This window comes from Syzygium oleosum, unplaced genomic scaffold (assembly GCF_021117445.2).
Source record: "Syzygium oleosum isolate NSW1041296 unplaced genomic scaffold, Sole_v2.1 Sole_v2.09, whole genome shotgun sequence".
Lineage (NCBI taxonomy): Eukaryota > Viridiplantae > Streptophyta > Magnoliopsida > Myrtales > Myrtaceae > Syzygium > Syzygium oleosum.
The window spans coordinates 1,634,649-1,655,476 of NW_026607493.1; the positions used below are offsets into that span (position 1 = coordinate 1,634,649).

General features: G+C 41.6%; 2 protein-coding genes and 1 pseudogene across 11 annotated transcripts; 1 reads left to right on the forward strand and 2 right to left on the reverse strand.

Moving 5' to 3' along the window:
• Positions 1–49: 49 nt before the first annotated feature.
• On the reverse strand, positions 50–4,426 carry LOC115690258 (uncharacterized). Of its 2 annotated transcripts, none has more exons than XM_030616550.2 (4): positions 4,287–4,426; positions 2,994–3,150; positions 1,571–2,110; positions 50–880 (listed from the first exon to the last, which is right to left on the reverse strand). In XM_030616550.2, exons 1-4 carry the CDS (start codon positions 4,360–4,362, stop codon positions 793–795), a joined length of 861 nt encoding a protein of 286 aa, XP_030472410.1. In that variant the 5' UTR covers positions 4,363–4,426; the 3' UTR covers positions 50–792. The 2 variants fall into 2 exon arrangements, with proteins under 2 accessions (XP_030472410.1, XP_056170984.1); XM_056315009.1 differs by having other exon boundaries at positions 1,571–2,125.
• A 6,565-nt stretch (positions 4,427–10,991) lies between these two features.
• On the reverse strand, positions 10,992–15,469 carry LOC115690232 (DEAD-box ATP-dependent RNA helicase 41). 9 transcript variants are annotated; one of them, XR_008817211.1, is made up of 6 exons: positions 15,451–15,469; positions 14,532–14,664; positions 12,832–14,370; positions 11,922–11,999; positions 11,617–11,845; positions 10,992–11,505 (listed from the first exon to the last, which is right to left on the reverse strand). XR_008817211.1 is itself a non-coding variant. In XM_030616508.2 (3 exons), exons 1-2 carry the CDS (start codon positions 14,599–14,601, stop codon positions 12,833–12,835), a joined length of 1,608 nt encoding a protein of 535 aa, XP_030472368.1. In that variant the 5' UTR covers positions 14,602–14,855; the 3' UTR covers positions 10,992–11,505; position 12,832. The 9 variants fall into 9 exon arrangements, 1 of the variants encoding a protein (XP_030472368.1); XR_008817213.1 differs by lacking the exon at positions 15,451–15,469 and having other exon boundaries at positions 11,617–11,647; positions 11,785–11,845; positions 14,532–14,855; XR_008817215.1 differs by lacking the exon at positions 15,451–15,469 and having other exon boundaries at positions 11,617–11,647; positions 11,922–12,014; positions 14,532–14,871.
• LOC115690227 (probable aquaporin TIP3-2) lies at positions 14,647–20,699 on the forward strand (annotated as a pseudogene).
• Positions 20,700–20,828: the final 129 nt, after the last annotated feature.

Sequence of the window (20,828 nt, forward strand, 5' to 3'; positions counted from 1 at the left end):
TTAAAACTTTCCATTAAACGTAGCATAAGCGGACTTTGAGAACATGAAGTTCCATAGGTAAATTCTACATATGTCCTAGTTTAAATTATTATCATTCAGTCTCCGCATCGGGCGGGCTATAAAGCTAGTTAAAGAGTCCAGAAAGATGGTACAAAGCTGAGGAAACCAGGGACGACCGTTATCCTGCCTGGGCATAGAGCTACATAAATTGTTGTGTTTGTTCTTTGCATATTGACAATTCTAAGTGCTCAGCACAACCTTCAGGAACATTACAACATCTTCCAAGAGACCCTTTGCTCACGAGACAAACCTCGCAGCTCAAAGCGGCATCTTACCCCCACCAGAACCTCTGTATTAGATAAGAAAGAGAAATTCTCCCCGAGTCCTCGCACAAAGCGATGCTTCCACACTCAACTCTTAAGAATTTCACTCTCGTCGTGCCCCTGTTTCTTGGCATCGTAAGAGACTTGGCTGCCGGGCTTTGTAAGGCCGGTCGACCATCTTTGGGGCTCCGAGTCTTCTGACTGTGTGCTCTTGAAATGATGATGAGCAGTTCATATTTAACTTGTGAGCGACTCGTCACTCATTAGTTTTAGGAAGGTCAGCGCCAGACCCCGTGGCTCCACAGAGGATGCCGCTGAAATGTATTTACATACTCTCTCTCTCTCTCTCTCTCTCTCTCTCTCCATAAACATACAAGAAATACCGGGAAGACTAAAGGAGGACATCCATCTATTAACCTCATTTGGCAAAAACAGGTTCCTGTAAAGTCCAAACGATTACCTCGAGAATTTACAGTTTCTTCCAGATACTTACTGCAAAAGATTTAAGATTTGCCCACAGAGATGATTCTCTGGATACGTCCACGTCATCGTTCCTCCTGAATGACAGTTTCTAGTTAGCATGCAGCCAATAATAAGACGGTAATAATTCATGACGTGCAAAGAAATATGTTTTAAGTCTAAACTCCTACCTACAGAGGCAGTCACAATTGGATAACTCAATATTTGATGCTTATCATGTAAATGCAAGTGTGTGCAGATGCTTTCATGCCTTCCTCTGCATGGGTGTGCTCATCCAAACACGCATACATACATGACCATATTAGCGCATGCATTCATGCCTGCTTGAGTATGCACTAGAGAGCACTCACACATACGAATGCACATGCACGCACGCATACACACAGATTGAATCTGAGAAAAGCACAGATGTCCTCGGGTCTTCTACAAAAATATACTTCTCAATAGAAAAGACAGTCAATAATGTTCAGATAGCAGGTTTGGTGCATGCAGAACAAACTCTAATGCAGAAGAAATCATAATAAGGATTCATCATTTTCTATCAGGAGGCTTTGTCATTTATAACTCTAATATTTTTACCTTTTATCATTTGCCAATTCTAATATGAGAGTCAATATTTCCAGAATTTTATTTGAGGTATTGTAGGGCATTCAATATATTGCATGTAAAGACTGGTTGAGCCTAATTAAAAGAGGATGCAATGCAAGAACACAGGGATGAGCCTGAACTGCCCTATTGATGATATGATAATAGACAGTGAGACTTACTTAACAGATTCTTCTGTCTCAACATCGTGTGAAGGCTCCTTTCGCAGCTCTGAAGCACCAGAATCTGTCAAATTTTCTCTGAGGGAATCCCTAGCATTATCTTCATGTGGATGAACATCCAAAGAGACATTCTGTACTTCCATCTCGACACTACTCTTCTCAGCTACACTATCGCTATCATCATCCCATACTTCCTTCCTCTTAATATCCTGTAATTTGTCACGACTCAAATGAGAAACATCTGTAATTTCTTCTCTTGAACCCTGACTCTCAGCAACAACAATCATCAACCTATCATCTTCAACTTCAGTCACAGCATTCACAGACACTTTGCTGCTATAGGTGTCAACTTTAGTCCCGGATTTCTTCACAAGATTTAGCTTGGGTCCTGATGATATTTCAGTTCCGCTAGTCGATTGAGGTAACTTGGATTTGTGCTCTAGCTCCTGAATAATCTTTCTAATGACATAATAAGAACCACCAACATGATTCATAGCATCAGAAGCAGTTGGAAACTTCCCCGCATTCTTTACTCTGTACCTGCAAAGGCGATTCCTGTAAAATTTCTTACTTGCTCAAACGGAGAATAACAATTTGCAAAACCATGATAACAAAACCAATGCGAGCCACTCTCTCTTGCTATTTTCAATATAAATGGTCACCGCTAGTCAAAACAATAACATTCCAGGGAAGGATACCTGCATCGTATTGCTCCCCAGCTCTTGACTGATCTAAAATGGGAATGAATTTACGTGAAAGCATTGACTATTCTTTGACGTTAAGAGAATGATAGTCAGAAGCAACATTAAAGAAACGTGATTTTGACAAGACAACTTTTCTACTAGACCAGGGAAGAGGAGCAATGCCATACGTAGAAAGGACAGCTCCTTTTCAAATCCAATGGACAACTATCAATCTATTACCTGACCTCCTACCGTTTACCGACAGAAAAGCAACAACCATTTCTACTCTTATGATTTTCTAGGAAATGGTCTCGAAACTAAAAACTCATTTCAGCATATCGGCATATCACTACAAATGATCTGTATGTGAATCCTAAAATGGCCAATCTCCTCTTGAATCCATGAAAATCTGCAAAAGCATGTAACTAGTGCTAACACCGAGGCAATGAAAAGAAGTTCTCAAGGGATGGAGCAAAGAAAAACTTCAAAGTGAAAAAGCAGTCTACTTCACTTTCGAGAGCCTCACGTAACAAACAGCCACCTAGAATTAGTAAGCACGGTCTTCTAAAGAGAAAAATATCTCAGTTAACTTTGTATAAGAAGCAACAGCTCCAGAGAGGAAATTTGATAGGTATTCACACAATTACCATATATGAAGAGCATAGCATAATAGAAAGTGGTACAGATATACCACCTGCTCTTAAAATGGTGTAAAAAGGATAGAGCATTATTATACATACTCATTAACATAACGTTCCACCATAGCTTGACGTTCATCTTTTGGAATCCGCTTGCGACTTTTACGAGAAATTGGTAGCTCAGAAGAAACAGATGCGGCATTCGATATAGCGCACCACTGAACTTTTGATCCATGAGCATCGGTTCTGTTGGTCAATACTGTCAGATATCGAACTAGAATTAGACGAATTATGATCGGAAAAGGAACGGGCAACCAGTTTCCATGCAGAATGGAAATTTAAAAACTGAATATTAGAAGTTTTCAATTCTTAAAGATGTCAAGAGATGAAAGTAGATTCACGAGTCATAACTGGATGCTGATTTCTCATTAACGCTCATATCTAGACCTAGCCTGAACGCAACATTAAGTCGGTGTGTGCAAGGGATAGGCAATTGAATTTTTTTTTTCTATTTTGGATACTGACTAACCACATAATAACCCCCCAGAGTCGATCTCTTGATGTGATTTCATCTAGTTGACAACAACATTAAAAGAACCCCCTCCTTCTACCAGAATAATCCACGTTTTTTTCTCCCAATAAGGCTGATATAGCTACTTAAAAATTGCCCAAGCCAGATATCATCCCCGGTAACTGCCCAGTCACAATGTCAGTCTGTTAACATCAACTGCAATGGGGATGTACACGTACCCTTTACACGACATCCGCAATACCCTAAGTGTTCATAATATGTCCTTGCGCAAAAGCAATTCATTGAACGAAAAAGAAAATGCACCGTCAATCTCCTGATACATCACCTCTACATATGTCACCCGCCCCCCTAAAGGAAAATAGACGTTCTGGGTTCTCCACAAAAAGGCACCAACATCAAGAAAAGCTCTTCAATCCGCTTCAACCCTTTAAGTAATTTGCCGGTCTAATCATACAGAACTTCAAGCACTACTAGCAGTGACTTCAAACACATCCATCCCAGCAAAACACAATCCTTTTCCAGCAAGCCTTTTCTCATCTCATCTCATATCGCGACTTTCGACCCTCTCCGGTTTTTCTTTGAGCCTAGACGCACCTATTCGAGAACAAAACCAAGGAACCAACTGCATTTTGCACATTCAAGCGACCAAAAGCAGACGAGCCCTCCATCCAAATTAGAACATCTTCGGGTTCCGCGACCCACAACAGACCCGGCGGTGATTCCTTCAAAGCGCCGGCCATTCAAGTCGAGAGACGCAGATATGGAGAAAATAATAAAAAAAAACTGAAAACGGCGGAAGACGAAAGATGATATACCAAATGGGGAAGGGAGAGAAAGGGGTGGGGGGACACAAGAAAAGGTACCAGCTTTAGCAGCAGCGGAGCAATTGAGAAGAAGGGTCGGTCGCCGTCCTCTTGCTACGATCCGCAACATCCTCATCTCGGTCTCAGCTTCTGCTCATCGCGTACACGGCCACCTCTTCTGCGCGCGCGACAACACCGATGTCACCGAGAGAGAGAGAGAGAGAGAGAGAGAGAAAGGGAGGGTTTTTGAAAACGAGAGCGAGGGTTTTAACGAGCTGGCGAGTCAATGTGGACCGGCGGACGAGGTATAGCGCGAGCCGCCTTCGGCGTTGTTGTCCCGTCGCCGGTTTGTCTTTTCCGGTTTTCCTTATTAAAAACCAAAAAAATGTGCGAGCGTGGATTTGGACATTGATGTAATAAAGCTGCGGTTATGCTAGATTATCGTCTTCGTCCGGATTTGGTAAGGATGTTGTCGAGTCTCTCGTTCAGCACGGATACTTAGGGCGCGCATAAAATCCATTCTGGAGCAAAATTTCTGTTCTAGAATGCATTCCGGAACAGAAATGTGTTTGTTAAAAAATTTCCAAAATGCATTATGGAGCAATTTTTGCATTCTGGATAAAAAATGCGCTTGGTAAAAACACATTCTTTTTTTTTATTTCAGAATCAAATTTTGCTTCCAGAATGAGTTTTCCACCAAAAAAGAGAAGCTACTTTTTGTTAGGGGTGTGCATGGTCCGGGTGGGCGGTTCCCACCCCGGAACCGTGGACCGCCCGCTACAGGACCGGTTCCAAAAATTGGAACCGAGAACCGCCCGTCGGTTCCATGGACCCGCCCGAGAACCGGACCGCCGGTTCGGTCCGGTTCTTGGGCGGGTCCATGGAACCGGTCTCAACAAGTTTTTCTAGACAAATAAAAAAAAAATCTGTGAACCAACATCGGATCAACAGAACAAAAGAAAAAGAACATAATTTTTCATACAATTCCTACACTATGATCGATTATATTAATCACATCATCCATAAATCAAGTGGGTACCCATTAATTATTGGGAAAAATGACAAAGGTATCCCAACTACACAAGAGCTTCAGACATGATAACAAATTTTCTTCTTCTTTTTTAATTTTTTTTTTGGTCAGATTTTTTTAATTAAAAATTAAATTAAATAAAAAATATTATTATTATATTACCGGTCCGGTCCGGGTGGGCGGGTGGGCGGTTCCACACCGGGAACCGGCCCAAACAATACTGGTTCCAAAAAATTGGAACCGGGAATCGGACCGGTTCCCTTGGGAACCACCGGTTCCGGTCCAGTTCCGGGCGGTTCCGGACGGTCCGGGCGGGTCCCGGTTCTTTTGTACACCCTACTTTTTGTAGCTTCTCTCTTTCCAGAACTCATTCTGGCCATTTTTCTTTCTCTTCCATCTCGTTCTCTCTTTGGGAATTCATTCTAGCCCTAATTTCGTTCTTTCTCTTCCATCTCGTTCAACTCTTCAGTTTCGTGTCCTCCCCTTCCCTCCTCGCGACTGCACCAGAACCCGCCTCTTCAGTTTCGTGCCCTCCATCCCTCCTCGCGACTTCACCGGAACCGCCACCTCACACGGCGGCAATCGATTTGGCTCTCCCTATCTCCGCTGGTTCCGTTTTTTCATGCGTAGCTGGTGAGTCTTCGATTCCTCCAACTGTTTCACCTCCTCTCGTTAGCTTTTTCCTTCGGTGCAATCCGCGGTGTGCGACGTGGCTGCCCGTTTAGGGCACGCGGCCCGCGCGAATCTCGCTCGATCGAGTCAGAACGAGGGAACGAGACGCCGCGGAGTGGTATGGCGAGAACTTGATTAGCATGTTGCGGATTGAGGTTGAGGTTGAAATCGAGCCGTGGGATTTCGGTTTCGAAAGGGCTATGATGTGTGGGTTGTGTGGCTAAATCGGTTTGTTTCGTCATTCATGTCTAGCTCTGCGGTTCGCGGCGAATTGCCGCAAGTAGTTGGCGCTTTTGTCTCGTTTTTATCTGGATTATCATTTCTGGGCGGCATCTCAAGCACTGGCTTTGGTTTTAGCACAGGCACTAGATGATGGGTTTACCCCGGGAAGGTTAAATTTTATGGATTGGGAGGACGGCCTACAAGTGAAAGATATTGGCCTGAGATAGTGAGGGGAAACCATGACATTTCATTCAATTTATCTCTTTCGAAGGCTATCCTCGACTCATACTATTCTCCTGTGTGGGGTTGCAATTTCCTGGACATATTCTATGTCAAAGGGATTAGGCAACTCTGAGTAGGCACCAGAAATTTCAGAAAAGGGCCTTGAACATGCAAAGAATATGGACTAGGATGATACTCAACTATGTAGGGTGCAATAGCCAATCCAAGTTGGTGGTATTGGAGTTCGTATTCAACCTATCCTGAATTGTGTTTTTAGCTGTTGATGTCATTTTTGCCAACTACAATGTTTGCTGCTTCGACCGAAGTTATAACGATCTTGGAGAATAGTAACAATGCATAATATGTGATCCGAAGGCATATAGAGAATCATGCAAGAATAATTTTATCGTTGAGTTCCAACATAATCTGGTATTTTGAAGCTTTAGCATATGCATAAACTGTGTTGATAAATTGTTTTAGATGAGAAATTATGAAAGGCATGTGTGCCATGTGGTTTTGACTTTCCTGTGTAGTGGCAATTAGTGAAAATATAATTTGTAGGAACGAGAAAGGTCCAGCCCTGTTTAATTGGCACTATTAAATGGATTGTAGAAGACTACTTGAATAAACTGTTGTATCTGAAACTGTAGTTGGCAAGGTATATAGCTTCGGTGGCTAATTGGCAGGATGCTTGTCATCATTTCTAATGTGAACGCAATTTGAATGCATAATAATGAGCATTAGGACATGTTACTTAATCATATGATATCTTTATTAGGATTATCTTTGAAATGTCTACTGAAGTGGATCAGTCACTTAGGGCGCGAATGGTAACCATTCTGCTCCAGAAATCAAATTCTTGCCAGAAATTGATTTTTGGAGGAGAAATCTGTTTGATAAAACATGACTAATTCTACTCTATAAATTGATTTCTGGAACAGAAATCTTTTTTTATTTTTTTGGGCACCTAAAAAAAAAAATTTCACTTAAAGTGGGTGCCCAAAGGTATTCTAAGCCATTTTGTGAAGTTTTGAAATTTTTGATTTTTTTATTTTTTTGGACACCTCAAAAAAATTAAATTTCACTCAAAGTGGGTGCCCAAAGGTATTCTAAGCCATTCTGTGAAGTTTTGAAATTTTTTATTTTTTTATATTTTTTGAAAAAAAATTCACCAAATTTCCTATTTTCCCTAAATCTGACTTTTTTTTATTTTCTGGAAATTTTTATGAATTTTTCTGGAATTTTTCAATTTTTATGCATTTTTTGAAAAAAAAATTAGTGAGAAAAAGAGAGAAAATAGGGAGAATGCATTCTAGAAGAAAGAAGCTACAAAAAGTAGCTTCTCTTTTTCTTGCCCAAAACTTATTCTTGAATAAAAAATGCATTCTGGAATCAAGAATGCATTCTGGAATCAAGTATTTTTAACAAACGCATTTTTATTCCAGAATGCAAAAATTGCTCCATAATGCATTCCGGAAATTTTTTAACAAACGCATTTCTGTTCCGGAATGCATTCTGGAGTAGAATTTCTACTCCGGAATGGATTCCATGCGCGCCCTTAATGATAAGAGAAATAAGGGATATGTGACCCTTTTTTGTTGGTGATGTCATTGTACGAACTTTTAAAGTTCACGTGTGAGAGGTTGGTGGGTGCAGTGTTGGATATTGTTTCATAAGAAGTTCCTTTACAATATTTTTATGAGGGTAAGTTGGTACATGTCTTGATCAGATGTGTATGAATGTGTTCTAATTAAAGAATATTAGTGTGCTGAACTGCTTCAGGAGCTATGCTTTTGGTGCCTTCTCTAAGTCTACCTACATGCATTCTTCGACGAAGTGGGGGACCAACAACAGCAAAGGAATTGTTCAACCACAGGCATTCTTCATTAAGGAATATCATTGAGAGATCCTTTGCGGCTTTAAAGAATCGTTTTTTTGTTGATTATTTGCTTTTTTTGCCTTTTATAATGTAATGTTGTATTGTAGGATTCGTATTATGTGTAATTGAGGATTTGGTACCAGGTCTTCTTGTAATGACATGTTATTTTGGAATTTATGTTCTTTTTATTTGAGGATTTAAAAAAATGTACTAGATTTTACCTCAATATCATGCATTATAGGTTAAGATAAATAATATTTTTCAATTGAGTTCGAACTATCTTTGTTGCGGAAATAGAACTGACGCGCCGTTATCAAATGTATTTCTCATCCAGAAGTAGAAATTTCCTCTTATTTTATCAAACAGATTTCTTTTCCAAAAATCAATTTCTGAAGCAGAATTAGGCTGCGCATGATAACGATTCTGTGCCCGGGAACAGATTCTGCTCAGAAATGATTCTTTTTGATTCTGTGCCCGGAATTGATTCTGAGCATTTTGAGGCGTTTGTTAACGGCCCAAAATTCCATCCCTGGAATAGAAAAAGAACAGAAATGCGTTTGGTAACGCCACAAAATTTCTTTTTATTAATAATATTTTTAAATATTTTAATATTTTTTTTCTTTTTTTTCTTTTCCTCCTTCTTGGCCATGGCCTGCTCGCCGACCATGACCGGTAAAATATTTTTTTATTAATAATATTTTTATTAAAAGTACTTTTTCTTTTTTTTGGCCATGGCCTGGTCGCCGGCCATGACAGGTAAAATATTTTTTATTAAAAATATATATTTTTATTTTTTTTGGCCCTGGCCTGGTTGCCGGCCATGGCCGGTAAAATATTTTTTTTATTAATAATATTTTTTATTAAAATATTTTTATTTTTTTGGGCCATGGCCTGGTCGCCGGCCATGGCCGGTAAAATATTTTTTTTTATTAAAATATTATTATTAAAAATATATTTTTTTTATTTTTTTGGCCATGACCTGGTCGCCGGCTATGGTTGGTAAATTTTTTTATTAAGATATTTTTATTAAAAATATATTTTTTTCTTTTTTTGGGCCATGGCCGGTAAAATATTTTTTTTATTAATAATATTTTTTATTAAAATATTTTTATTAAAAATATATATTTTTTCTTTTTTTTGGCCATGGCCGGTAAAATATTTTTTATTAATAATATTTTTTATTAAAATATTTTATTCTTGTCAGATCCGGCGAGGGCGGTCCTCGGACCGGACATTAAAAGCTACATTAAAAACCAAGAAAAGGAAGAAGAAAAAAAATTGATTCTCAAAATTGTTCCTAGAATCAAGAAGTTACTTTTTTTTTTATTATTGAAAGCTGATTCTGGGAACAATTTTTGACAAAATTGTGCCCAGAATCAAAAAATTAAACAAACGCATTTCTGTTCCTAAACTGATTCTGGGAACAAAAGAACAGAATCAAACACTGTTTGGCAAGTTGTCATGCGCAGCCTTAGTTCTGTTTTACCAAACAGATTTCTCCTCCAAAAATTAATTCTGGCAAGAATTCCAGAAATCAATTTCTGGCAAGAATTTAATTTCAGGAGCAGAATGGTTACCATTCGCGCCATTATTATTACTTATTCCTCCGCTAGATAAGATATTATTTTGACGACATCGAGTTTTTATTTGTTTTTGCCCTTGAATTTGATCTCAAAAATTAGGAATTTGAAGCAGAATTTTCCTCATGGTCTTCTTCAAATTTCAGCCATGGGAGAAGTATGTTTGAGCTGTCTTACCCTCCCCTCTCGCTCTTGTTGATTTTGTTTGAATTTTTTTGTTCTTCTCTTATTTTTTGTTAATCTCTTTTGATATAGATTTAAGAGCTCTTTTCTCCCGATCTAGTTCTAAATCTGAGATCTAGGAACTATCCTCTCATGATTTAGATTTGGGAGTTTGATAATATTTTTGGAGATTCAATACCCCTATACTCTGTACGTGCACAAGTTCTCTATCTCTAGTTTCAATGGTTATCATAGGAGCTCTGGCCTCTTACTGAACTATAATAGTTTGGAAGTCGCACAAGTCCTCTATCTCTAGTTTCAATGGTTATCATAAGAGCTCTGGCCTCTTACTGAACTATAATAATTTGTACTTCCAAACGTTATATCTATGTTTGTTCAACCTATTTTGATTGTCCCCGTACAGCAATAGTGTAAAAGGAAGCCAAACCTAGGCTACACTGCCATTTCTAGTGTAGGCTGACAATGATACGAAATCCAATATTCGGTCACTGATTATTTTACTTGACATGTCCATTATATGGAAGGGAAAATGACACAAACAGTCCCTGAACTTTGACCCAATGTGCAATTTGATCCCTAAACTTTTAATTTGTTCAATGTAGTCCCTAAACTTTAACCTAATGTTCAATTTGGTCCCTGAACTTTTGATTTGTTCAATGTGGTCCCTGAACTTTTAATATGTGTTCAATTTAATCCCTGAACTATTTAAAAATGTTCAATGCAATCTTTCCATTAATTCAAGTGCAGGGATTATATTAAACATTTTTATATAGTTCAGGGACTAAATTGAACACATATTAAAAATTCAGGGACCAAATTGAACATTGAGTCAAAGTTCAAGGACTGTTTGTGTCATTATCCCTATATGGAAAGAGTGTGTACTTAGTGCTCTATTGACCTTCCTTGTTTTCTAGATTTGGATTTACTTTGTAGTATTATGGGTATTATTATGCTTCGATTTGCCTTGCTATGAAAGGTTTATGTACTTCTCGTGTATTCTTATGAACAATTAATACAATTTTCTTTCGTCCAAAAAAAAAGAGTCACTGCTACTTTTGTTAATAGTTTTGAAAGACTGATCAACTTCGAGCTCCTCCTTCCATCCAACACAAAACTTGAACATTGTCGAGCTCAAGCTCTAGTCATCCGCATCCATTGACGTTGGGACGGAGGAATTCTCTGTAAAGCATTAGTATTTGTCATCTTCACATGACATTTAGCATAATCTGCAGCTATCCCCAGAAAGACGATCTCGCCGTTTATCGGTGGACACTGGATATCTTATTTCCAAGGAATTAGTCCCTAGCGGTGCAGACAGATCAAGGCTAGCAGTTAGTTCCCCGTTAATGACGCTGCAATGATCCTGATTCAACATGCACCTATTGTCGAGGCAATCGTTTTTCTCTAAAGTAAAGAGGCACCCTAAATATGGCATCACAATTTAGTCTCCCCAGATTATGTAGACACCCAGCACCAGTTGCTGCACAGCTCCTGCAGATCAGAACATATGACTCAGAAACTGATCCTGCCCAGAGAGGGAAAAGGATACACGGGTAGGAAACTCAAAGAAGTACGCAACACTCACAGTAGCAACTATCGTACCAGCTTTAGATGTTTAACATTTCCCAGGCAACTGAAGCAATCCAAGAAAATCACAGCAACCATTCACAGAAACTAAGAAGATCCTCGAAAGCCATTGCACAGAGAGAAGACAAGGAACTTGCAAATTGTTACAACGCACACGGAGACAAACCATGGTAGAGGACACACATGATCATGAGATTCATTGAAATTGATGTTCGTAGCTTGGTCAAAACCGCTTAACATCCCCCTGTATGGGAAACATGGTTTACAGATGATAACCTCTCCTAATGATCAAGCAGAAAAATAAACAAAGAGAAACATACCACTATATTTCGCCCATCTTTTGTGACAAGCGACATCATGTCTGCATGACGAGAGGTTGCTATAAGAACTTTTTGTTCCTGGAAAGCATTCACCTAAAGACATTCAGTTCCAATGTAAGTACTATTGTTTGAGGCACTTCAGCTGCACAAAGACCATACATTCTAACGCAACCAGGAATTGAAGATGGCTGGATGATAACAAACTGGTTTCTGTCATCACCAACATGTCTGCTAATTTGGAAACTCATTGCACATAACCTTTCCCATAGGTTCAACTCATCCTAAACACAGGCGATCGCTGTCTCTCGATTGAATTATGAACAGCTGATACTACTATCGTGTGTCTTAGAAACTAAAATCAATGTAAAGGGGTATTTCCACCAGAATCTCAAATCTAGCTCTTCATCTCTGGCAAGTAACAGTACCAGTATATAGAAGTAGAACAGCCTCAGGTACCTTTCATCCTCAAACTTGACTTAGAAATTGAAAGAAGGTTTTCCATGATGATAGAATTACATCATCCTAGTGGTGGGAAGTTAAAAAGCCGTGGCATACATAACCTTGAGAGTCTTCATCATATAAATTCTCCAACGAATACACTTCGCTCTCTGTTTATGTCGCCCACGAATTACCAATGTAGACCAACATACAAGGCCCTCTAACTCAGCACAAAAACGGCACTCAAGCAGACGACTGGGAAGTTCTACCATAAAAATAAAGCACTGCTTTAGTGGAACCCGGATAGCAGAGGATGTAAAAGGTAAATAAATCGGTATCTTATTACCTCGTTTATCAGATTTCCTCGACTTGTAAATGATTTATTACCATAGCAGAGAAAACAAATCCACTAAAAGAAAGGACCGCAGAACTAGTTTGGAATAAAGCAGCGTGAGAAAATAATGATCAAAACCTTAGTAGCGATGCTTCCTCTTTTTCTGCCCCTTGCCAGCAGAAGCAAAACTCCTTATGTATTGCGAATTAAGGAGCTCCCGAGGAATAGGGGCACCGGAAGCTCTTAGAAGTTCGACCAAATCAGGGAGCACATTCTTATTCTCCTCATTCACAAACACAACTGCTGTACCCTCCTCACCTAACTTAGATGCCCTCCCAACCTGGTGGACATATTCCTTAATTGAATTTGGCATGTCAAAAACGATCACCTGTCTCACACCCAACAAGTCAACTCCCCGACCTAAAATTCCAGTTGCAACAATGACAGGGCATTCTCCCATAAAAAATAACTGCATGATTTCTCTCCTCTCCTTCATAGACTTCTCCCCATGCATTGATAAGGCTTTCATTCCAGTCTTAACAGCTATTGCATTGGCTAGCATATCTGCACCAAGTCTAGAACCCACATACACCACTGCTGGTGGCTTAAAATGCTGCTTGCTCATCAGCACATCGAAAAGTTTCTGCTTCTTTTGCTTTGTCTCCACCCAGATAGCTATATGCTTCACTGCTTTATTTGAAGTATTGAGCTTGCCGACGGAGACAACAGTTACATCTTTGACCATGGTTCCTGCCATCTTCTCAACTTCCGGAGAGATAGTTGCTGAATACATCAACAGTTGGGGTTGTGATAATGCCCTAAAGATCTGCATCACCTGATCACGGAAGCCCCGCTGAAGCATGCAATCCACCTCATCCAAAACAAAAACCATGACGTCGTCTAGTTCAATGTCATGCTTGGTCAATAGATCAATAAGTCTTCCTGGAGTCCCCACTATCAATTCAACTCCTTCCTGAATGCGATAAAGTTGTCCAGCCATAGGGTCACCTCCAACCACAAGTGCAGTTTTGAAAGGCAAACCCTTGCCAAGCATCTTTGCTTGCTCCTCAACTTGTATACAGAGCTCCCTAGTTGGTTCCAATACAATAGCACGGGGCTTTCTCCCATTGGTAGAGTTCTGCAGGCCATTATTTGCACAGTATGTAATTACAGGAACCAAAAAGGCTGCTGTTTTCCCTGACCCTGTATCAGCCGAAACAAGCAGGCTTTTGCCGGTCAAAGCCGCAGGAATTGCTTGCATCTGAACAGGCGTGGGCATTTCATACCCAGAAGATTCGATATTTTCTAGAAGCTTCTGCGGAAGGTGGCAAGAGGGGAAAGACAAAATGGGTGCAGGAACTGAATTTCCCTTCACATGGATGCCAAGTCTCATCCTAAGCACTTCAGATTGGTCACTAGGTAAAGACTGAGATCCTGTTTTATCATTGCCATCTTTAACATAATAGCACTCGTCAATTGTCGGTAATTTCTTTGAAGGTGGATGACCACCTCTGGAAGAGTTACTGATCCTGCTAAGTAGAGTCCGTTTGCATTCCAAGCTGCAAATATCATCTTCTGTCTCATCACATATGTATTCACCATAGCGGCCGCATATCACACATTTCGGGTCTCCAGGGAAAGCCAGTCTCTGATCTCTAGACCTTTCTTTCACCGCATCTGATTTGTTAAGAAGTTAGACAAGCCACAGACCTAGATATATAAGTTAAAGAGAATAGCAACCGATGTAGATAAATATTAAAAGACGGAAGTATGGAAAAAGTGTGTTAAAATAGATAATCATCACATGAAGGTGATCGTTTTGAAGTGAAATGACACACCACTAGTTTCCTCAGTGTTTGTAACATCCACTGAACTTTGCTTATAGTCCTTGCCAGTCCAGCCTTCCATCGCTACACTTTTTCAAATATCACTGATTTAGAGTGAATCAGAACCATGGGCATGGAGGAAACCCTAAAATCAAGAAGATCATTACAAGAGATGAGATCAAGGTGAGAGCTCAAACATTTTATGGTCTATATCAAAGTAATCTACTTATGCCTCCCTAAAGGACCAGCAGAAGAGAGAAACTATTGCGGAAATGTGATGCTGCAGCGGCAGCAGCAGCGGCAGCTAGCAGACAGATATGGAATATGGATTTCCCCAAAACAAAGTAAACTACATACACCTTTGGTGGGGGTGCAAGAGTGGTAGAATCATGCAACATTTCCGTCACAACAGAAGCCGTAAGGCTTGGTGTGGTGATAAAACTTATGATTCGAAAACGAGAAAATCAGGAAACTCCCCCCAAGAAGCTATTAATGTAAAGACGAGCCGGCAAATTGCGGGTGTGCATAGAATTGGAAACTCAAAAATCAGTTCACATGACTAGAGCAAGAACTGATAAAGCAAAATCCCATAAAGCCACAACGAAATACAACAGCAAGATACGGGCCGCGTTCGGTGTTTTCAGTTTTGTATCTTAACCAATTCAGTGCACGAGACATTCTCGAAGCGACTGCAGCAGAAACCTAAAACCCGCCAACCATGGCCGCTTCAATGAGGGGAGCGTATATCCATACAGTCACGTGCATAAACAACAACCAGGCCATCCATTTTCTCGTCTCTCCAAACAGATTCAAAACCAGGAAGGCCCAAAACTGATCTGGAAGACCACAAGATCAGCAAACAACAAGAACGCACGGCAGAAACTAGATTCCCTAAGACGTTTCCAAATCGAAAGAGAGGGATAAAGATTACTGCTTTCATCTCATCGCTTGCCGTCGCTTGATCAACTGGAGGAGTGCAGTTTGAGCTTTGCCTCTCCGTGCAGAGAGAGAGAGGGAGACGGGATTCGCAGGCATCGAATGGGCGTGCGAGCTCGTTAGTGGCAGTCCGGTCTTCTTGATCAAGGGATTCAACAATCCTAATCATTTTTTGAAAGCCCGACCCGAACTGGTGTCGGCCCGCCCATTAAACAATCTCAGTTAGTTAGATATGTTTGGTAAGAACATATAAACTCTCCAAAAAAGTAGCATAATTTTCGAAAATTTCCAAATTCTCTCATTTTTGTTGTTTCCCAAACGCCTCGAGCATACTTGTTAATGAAATGGTTAATGCGTATCGAATAGGGCTCTTCAAAATATATGGACGAGACTCATCGCGATCCTGTTTTTACATAGAGATATAATAATTCAAATGATCCATCAAGTTTGGCATAATGTGTGATGTGGTCCCTAAAATTTAAATTTTTTCAGTGTTATTCCTGAACTTTACCCCAATATGAAATGCGGTCCTTGAATTTTTCATTTGTTCAATATTGTACTTGGACTTTTGGTACATGTTCGATTTAGTCCATGGTCCTTCTATTAATTCAAGTTCAAGGAAAATATTGAACATTTACATATAATTCAGGTACGAAATTGAAAATTGAACACGTACCAAATGACCAGGAAACACACTGAACTGATTAAAAGTTTCAGAGACAACATTACACATTGGGGGAAACTTCAAGGGTCATATTGAACAAATTAAAAATATAGGGACACATGAAGCATTTGACCAAAGTTTAGGGACTATTTGTGTCATTTTCCTTTTGTATGTACGATGGTATATTTTTAAGCATGATACTCACTATGAAGTACTCTTTCATTGTCAAGTTCAATCGATACAATAATTTAACGGTGAAACCACATTTAAACTCTCGATTGTCATCCCCAGAATTGACGTAATTAATCAGGTCGCCCCGAAACTTTTGATAGCCCATTCAAATCTCGCAAACTGCATGCGAGCTGATCCAGATCGACGTTACTTGCGTGGACCAAAACTTGCATTCGAGCTGGTCGTGTGATTTACAGGATGTTTCCACGAGTCTCTTAAAGTAATCTGTTTCAAGTCGCTCATTATCTTACAAGGAGGTGAGGCTTGGAACTCCTTATGAATGAAGTAAGCAGAAGAAAGGGATAGAGACGGGGGAGGTTTCAGCACCCCAAGCTCTCAACGTGGCAACTCCATTGCAAAGAACATCAACAAGTGTCCCACATGGCTCTAAGCCTCTCCTCGTCCATTTTATGCAGACACTCCCTCCACTTCTCGCCCATGCAGAAGCCCTCTCTCTCATCACCAACCTTCCGTCTTCATCTTCCATCTTCCATCTTGCTCACCTTCTCCATTGTTTCGATTCTTCACAAACCCCTCAACGCTTGGATAGTTTCTCTTTCTGAAGCGGCAAGGCAAGCTCAAAATGCCAGCTCCGGCTCGTGCGTACGTGTTCGGGAGGGAGGGCCAACGAGGCGACCCATCCGGACTCCATGAGGGCCACCTTGGCCAAGCTCCTCTCCACCTTCATCTTCATCTTCGCCGGCGAGGGCTCGGCTCTCGCTCTCGGTATGTTGATTTTCCCCATGTCTCTTTCTCTTCGATCACCATCGAATTCTTAATATGATTGGAGGAGGATGGCGCTTAACATGTAGATATTGAACGAGTTTGAGACTTGTCTTGTGAGTGCATGGTTTTGATATTTAATGATGCTCTTTCATTTACTCCTAGACCGTAAAAGATGGCTGCGTGAAATGGGTTTTACATAAACAAGGCAGTCTTGAGTATCAAACTTCGTGATACCGAGAGGATTCGACGTATCGATTTTGATGATCGACCAAGAACATCGAGTTTTCACTATACCCGCTACCCGAGTAGCACTCGTAAACAACTGATTCAATCAAGTTTCGCATGCAATTACACGGACCACAATGCATGAAAGTCCAAGCCATCTATTTATAATTGTTCAAGCTCTTATTTTTCTTTTTACTGTATTAAAATGTGAAGATTAGATGATACGTGCAAGCCATGTTAAAAATCATCCATACGTATGTTCCGTTTTGTAGACAAAATGTACCCGATAGATACCGGTGTAACTAGACCAGCATCTTCATTGATAGCCAATTGCACTTGCACACGGGCTAGCGCTGTTCGCAGCGGTCGCGTCAAGCATTAACATCTTGGGAGGCCATGTGAATCCTGCGGTCACTCTCGGCTCGCTCGTCGGAGGGAGGATCTCGTTTATCCAAGCCATATACTATTGGGTGGCTCAGCTCTTGTTGGGCCATATTTGCCTCACTCATGTTGAGGCTCGTAACTGCCGGAATGGTAAACACTTCCATATCTCAAGTCCAAATTGCTCTTCCTTTTTTTCAGAGAGGTCTAGTTTCTATTGTGCCTGTATATTAACGTTGAAATTTGAAGCTATATCAAGTGATTTGTCATTTGTCATCAGCTCATTTCTTCATTAATCATGAGTGAAATGCTTTAGCTCAATTGGTCAACTTGGATTGACTAGTGAAAGTAAAACGCTGTTTCATGCACTGTTCCAGGTAGTGACAAGCTTAGGGGGCTGTTCGGCAACTTGCCGTATAGTAAAAATTTCTGTTCTTTTGTTCTTATAATCAGTTTGATCCGTTGTTAAAATTCTTGTGCCCGGGCACGAATTTGCAAAAAATTGTTCCCAAAATCAGTTTTGAAACAGAATCAAGAAGCAAAAAAAAGTAGCTTCTTGAACAATTTTTCCATTTCTGATTCTTCTTGATTTTCTTCTTTCTTTTTTATTTGTTATTCATTTTCTTCCCTACCCGCCGCCGGCCACCGACCATCGGCGACCAGCGAGGGTGGCCCTCGCTGACAGGGAGGTTGGCCTTGCCCAGATCTGACGAGGCCGACCTGGCCGTCGCCACCCCCGGTGACGGCGAGGTCGGCCTCGCTAGATTTGGGCGAGGTCGAGCCTTGCCCGGCCATGGCAAGGCCGACCTCATCGTCGCGGGGGGTGGCGACGGCAAGGTCGGCCTCGCCTTGGCCAGATGAGGCTCGACCTCACCGTCGCCGGGGGTGGCGACAGCAAGGGCCGCGACGCCCTCGCCGGCCTTGGCCTATTGCCGATCGCCGGCGCCGACATCGGCGACCGGCCATGGCCAAGGAAAAAAAGAAAAAAAGAAGAAAAAAAAAGAAAGAAATATTAAAAAAATTCAAAATATTATTAATAAAAAGAAATTTTGTGTAGTTACCAAACGCATTTCTGTTCTTTTTCTATTCTAAGAATAGAAATTTTGGGCAGTTACCAAGGCTGCGAATGATAACCATTCTATTTCAGAAATCAATTTCTGGCCAGAAATTGATTTTTCTATTTCTGTTCCTAGAGGAGTTTCTTAGCAAAAAAAACTCGTTTGATAACAACACAAAATTTCTGTTCTAGAAACAGAAATTTGTTTGATAACAGCACAAAATTTCTTTTTCTCGAGTGGTTGGCGGGCGGTGGATGGAGGCGGGAGGAGGGCGGGTGGCGGGAGACGGTGGCCGGCGGTGGGAGGACGGTGGCCGACGATGGGAGATGGTGGCCGATGGATGGCGGGCGGTGGCCGGCGGTGGGAGGTGGTGGCGCAAAAGAGGTGATTGGCGGCAGAGATAGTGGCCACCACGGCAGCGAGAGATCGTGGCCGATGGACTACGGCGGCGGCGGCTGCGGGAGGAGGCGGCGTGGTGGGAGATGGTGGCCGTGGATGGCGGCCGGGCAAAGTGGGAGGTGGGCGTGGTGGCGGGAGGAGAGAGGCTGGGTGGGAGGCGAGTGGTGGCGGGAGACGGTGGCCGGCCTACTGAGGCCGGCGGCCCACAGCGGTCGGCAGTGGGAGGTGGGCGGCGGCCAAAGGCGAGCGGCGGTGGCGGGAGGAGGGAGGCTGGTGGTGGGAGGCGGGTGGCGGCGGAGACGGTGGTTGGTGGCGGCCGTCGGTAGGGGGAGGAGGGTAGGCGGCGGCGGCGGTAGCGGCCCGGTCGGCGAGTGGCGGCGGCAATGATGGGCGGGTGAGCGACCAGGGCTAGTGTGGGAAAGTAATGAGAAGAATAAAAAAAATTTGTTTCTCATTTCTGTTCAAGAAATAGAGAAGCAAAAAATTTTAACTTCTGATTTCTGTTCCAAACCTATTTCTGAAACAAAAATTTGTTCCAGAAATAGAAATTGGAATTTCGTTACCAAACAGATTTCTATTCCAAACCTATTTCTGGAATAGAAATAGAGAAACAGAATGGTTACCATTCGCAGCCCAAACGTCTTCAAATGCTTAGAAATTGTGCCCATGCACGGAATAAAAAAGAATCATTTCTGAGCAGAATCTGTTCCCGAGTACATAATGGTTACCATGCGCAGCCTTAAAATATGACCTCTGTTGCTATTGTTGCTACTTCAACTCTTAAGTGCTCGAAAACAAAATCAGTTTCCTCTGTTCGACTCTCAAAATGTGTATTGCTATTTCTAGCGAGTGAAGAACAAGATATTCATCTCAAATAATGGGTCGATCCACATCGGTTTTGTGTTAGCTTTTCGCTTGTTTTGTTTTGAATTAGGCCATGTTCATATTACGTTATCCTTCGTGTTATCAGTCAGTCCTGAGCTTCCAATAGCATACATGAGGACAATGAATTTAGTAAATGGTCGAACCATTTCCACTGAAAAACCACTTTGATTTTTGTGTCACTGGGCATTTTCCTTTCTTCTTGGGACAACAATATCAATTTTGTTGATTCTTTTGCAGAGACCAGTTGGATTCATCCTTGGATCAGGGGTGGGAGAAGTGAATGGGCTGCTCATGGAAATACTGATGACATTCGGGCTGGTCTACACTGTCTATGCAACGGCGATCGACCCCAGGAGGGGCAGCTTGGGAATCATAGCCCTGCTCACCATCGGTCTGATCCTCGCGGCGAACATCCTTGTGGGTGGGCCATTCGATGGGGCGGCCATGAACCCAGCCCTTGCATTTGGACCAGCCCTGGTCGGGTGGAGGTGGAGGCACCACTGGATCTACTGGCTCGGCCCGCTCATTGGAGGAGCTCTCGCGGGGTTGATATATGAGTACCTGGTGATACCGACCGAGGCACCACTTCACACTCACCACCAGCCCTTGGCTCCTGAGGACTACGTACTAGCCGAGTCATGTGGGTTCAGTTCAGTTTTGAGTTATGCCTGTTGATGTTGGGTTTTGTATTCAAATGCATTGTATAACCTTCTACTTCTGTGAACTTGTCTGTGTGTAATGTCATGAAGTCAACATCTCTCCACTCTGAATTTCAGTGCATTTTGCTATTTTTTTTTTGGGTCG

What these genes read in the sequence shown, in the direction of transcription:
- LOC115690258 (XM_056315009.1), bottom strand. Translation starts at nt 4,362, where the DNA reads ATGAGGATGTTGCGGATCGTAGCAAGAGGACGGCGACCGACCCTTCTT. An exon ending in GTGGAACGTTATGTTAATGA is followed by an intron (nt 2,126 to 2,993) that starts GTATGTATAATA and finishes GAAATTTTACAG; the next exon opens with GAATCGCCTTTGCAGGTACA. An exon ending in GAGACAGAAGAATCTGTTAA is followed by an intron (nt 881 to 1,570) that starts GTAAGTCTCACT and finishes ACTGTCATTCAG; the next exon opens with GAGGAACGATGACGTGGACG.
- LOC115690232 (XM_030616508.2), bottom strand. Translation starts at nt 14,601, where the DNA reads ATGGAAGGCTGGACTGGCAAGGACTATAAGCAAAGTTCAGTGGATGTT. An exon ending in AAACACTGAGGAAACTAGTG is followed by an intron (nt 14,371 to 14,531) that starts GTGTGTCATTTC and finishes TTAACAAATCAG; the next exon opens with ATGCGGTGAAAGAAAGGTCT.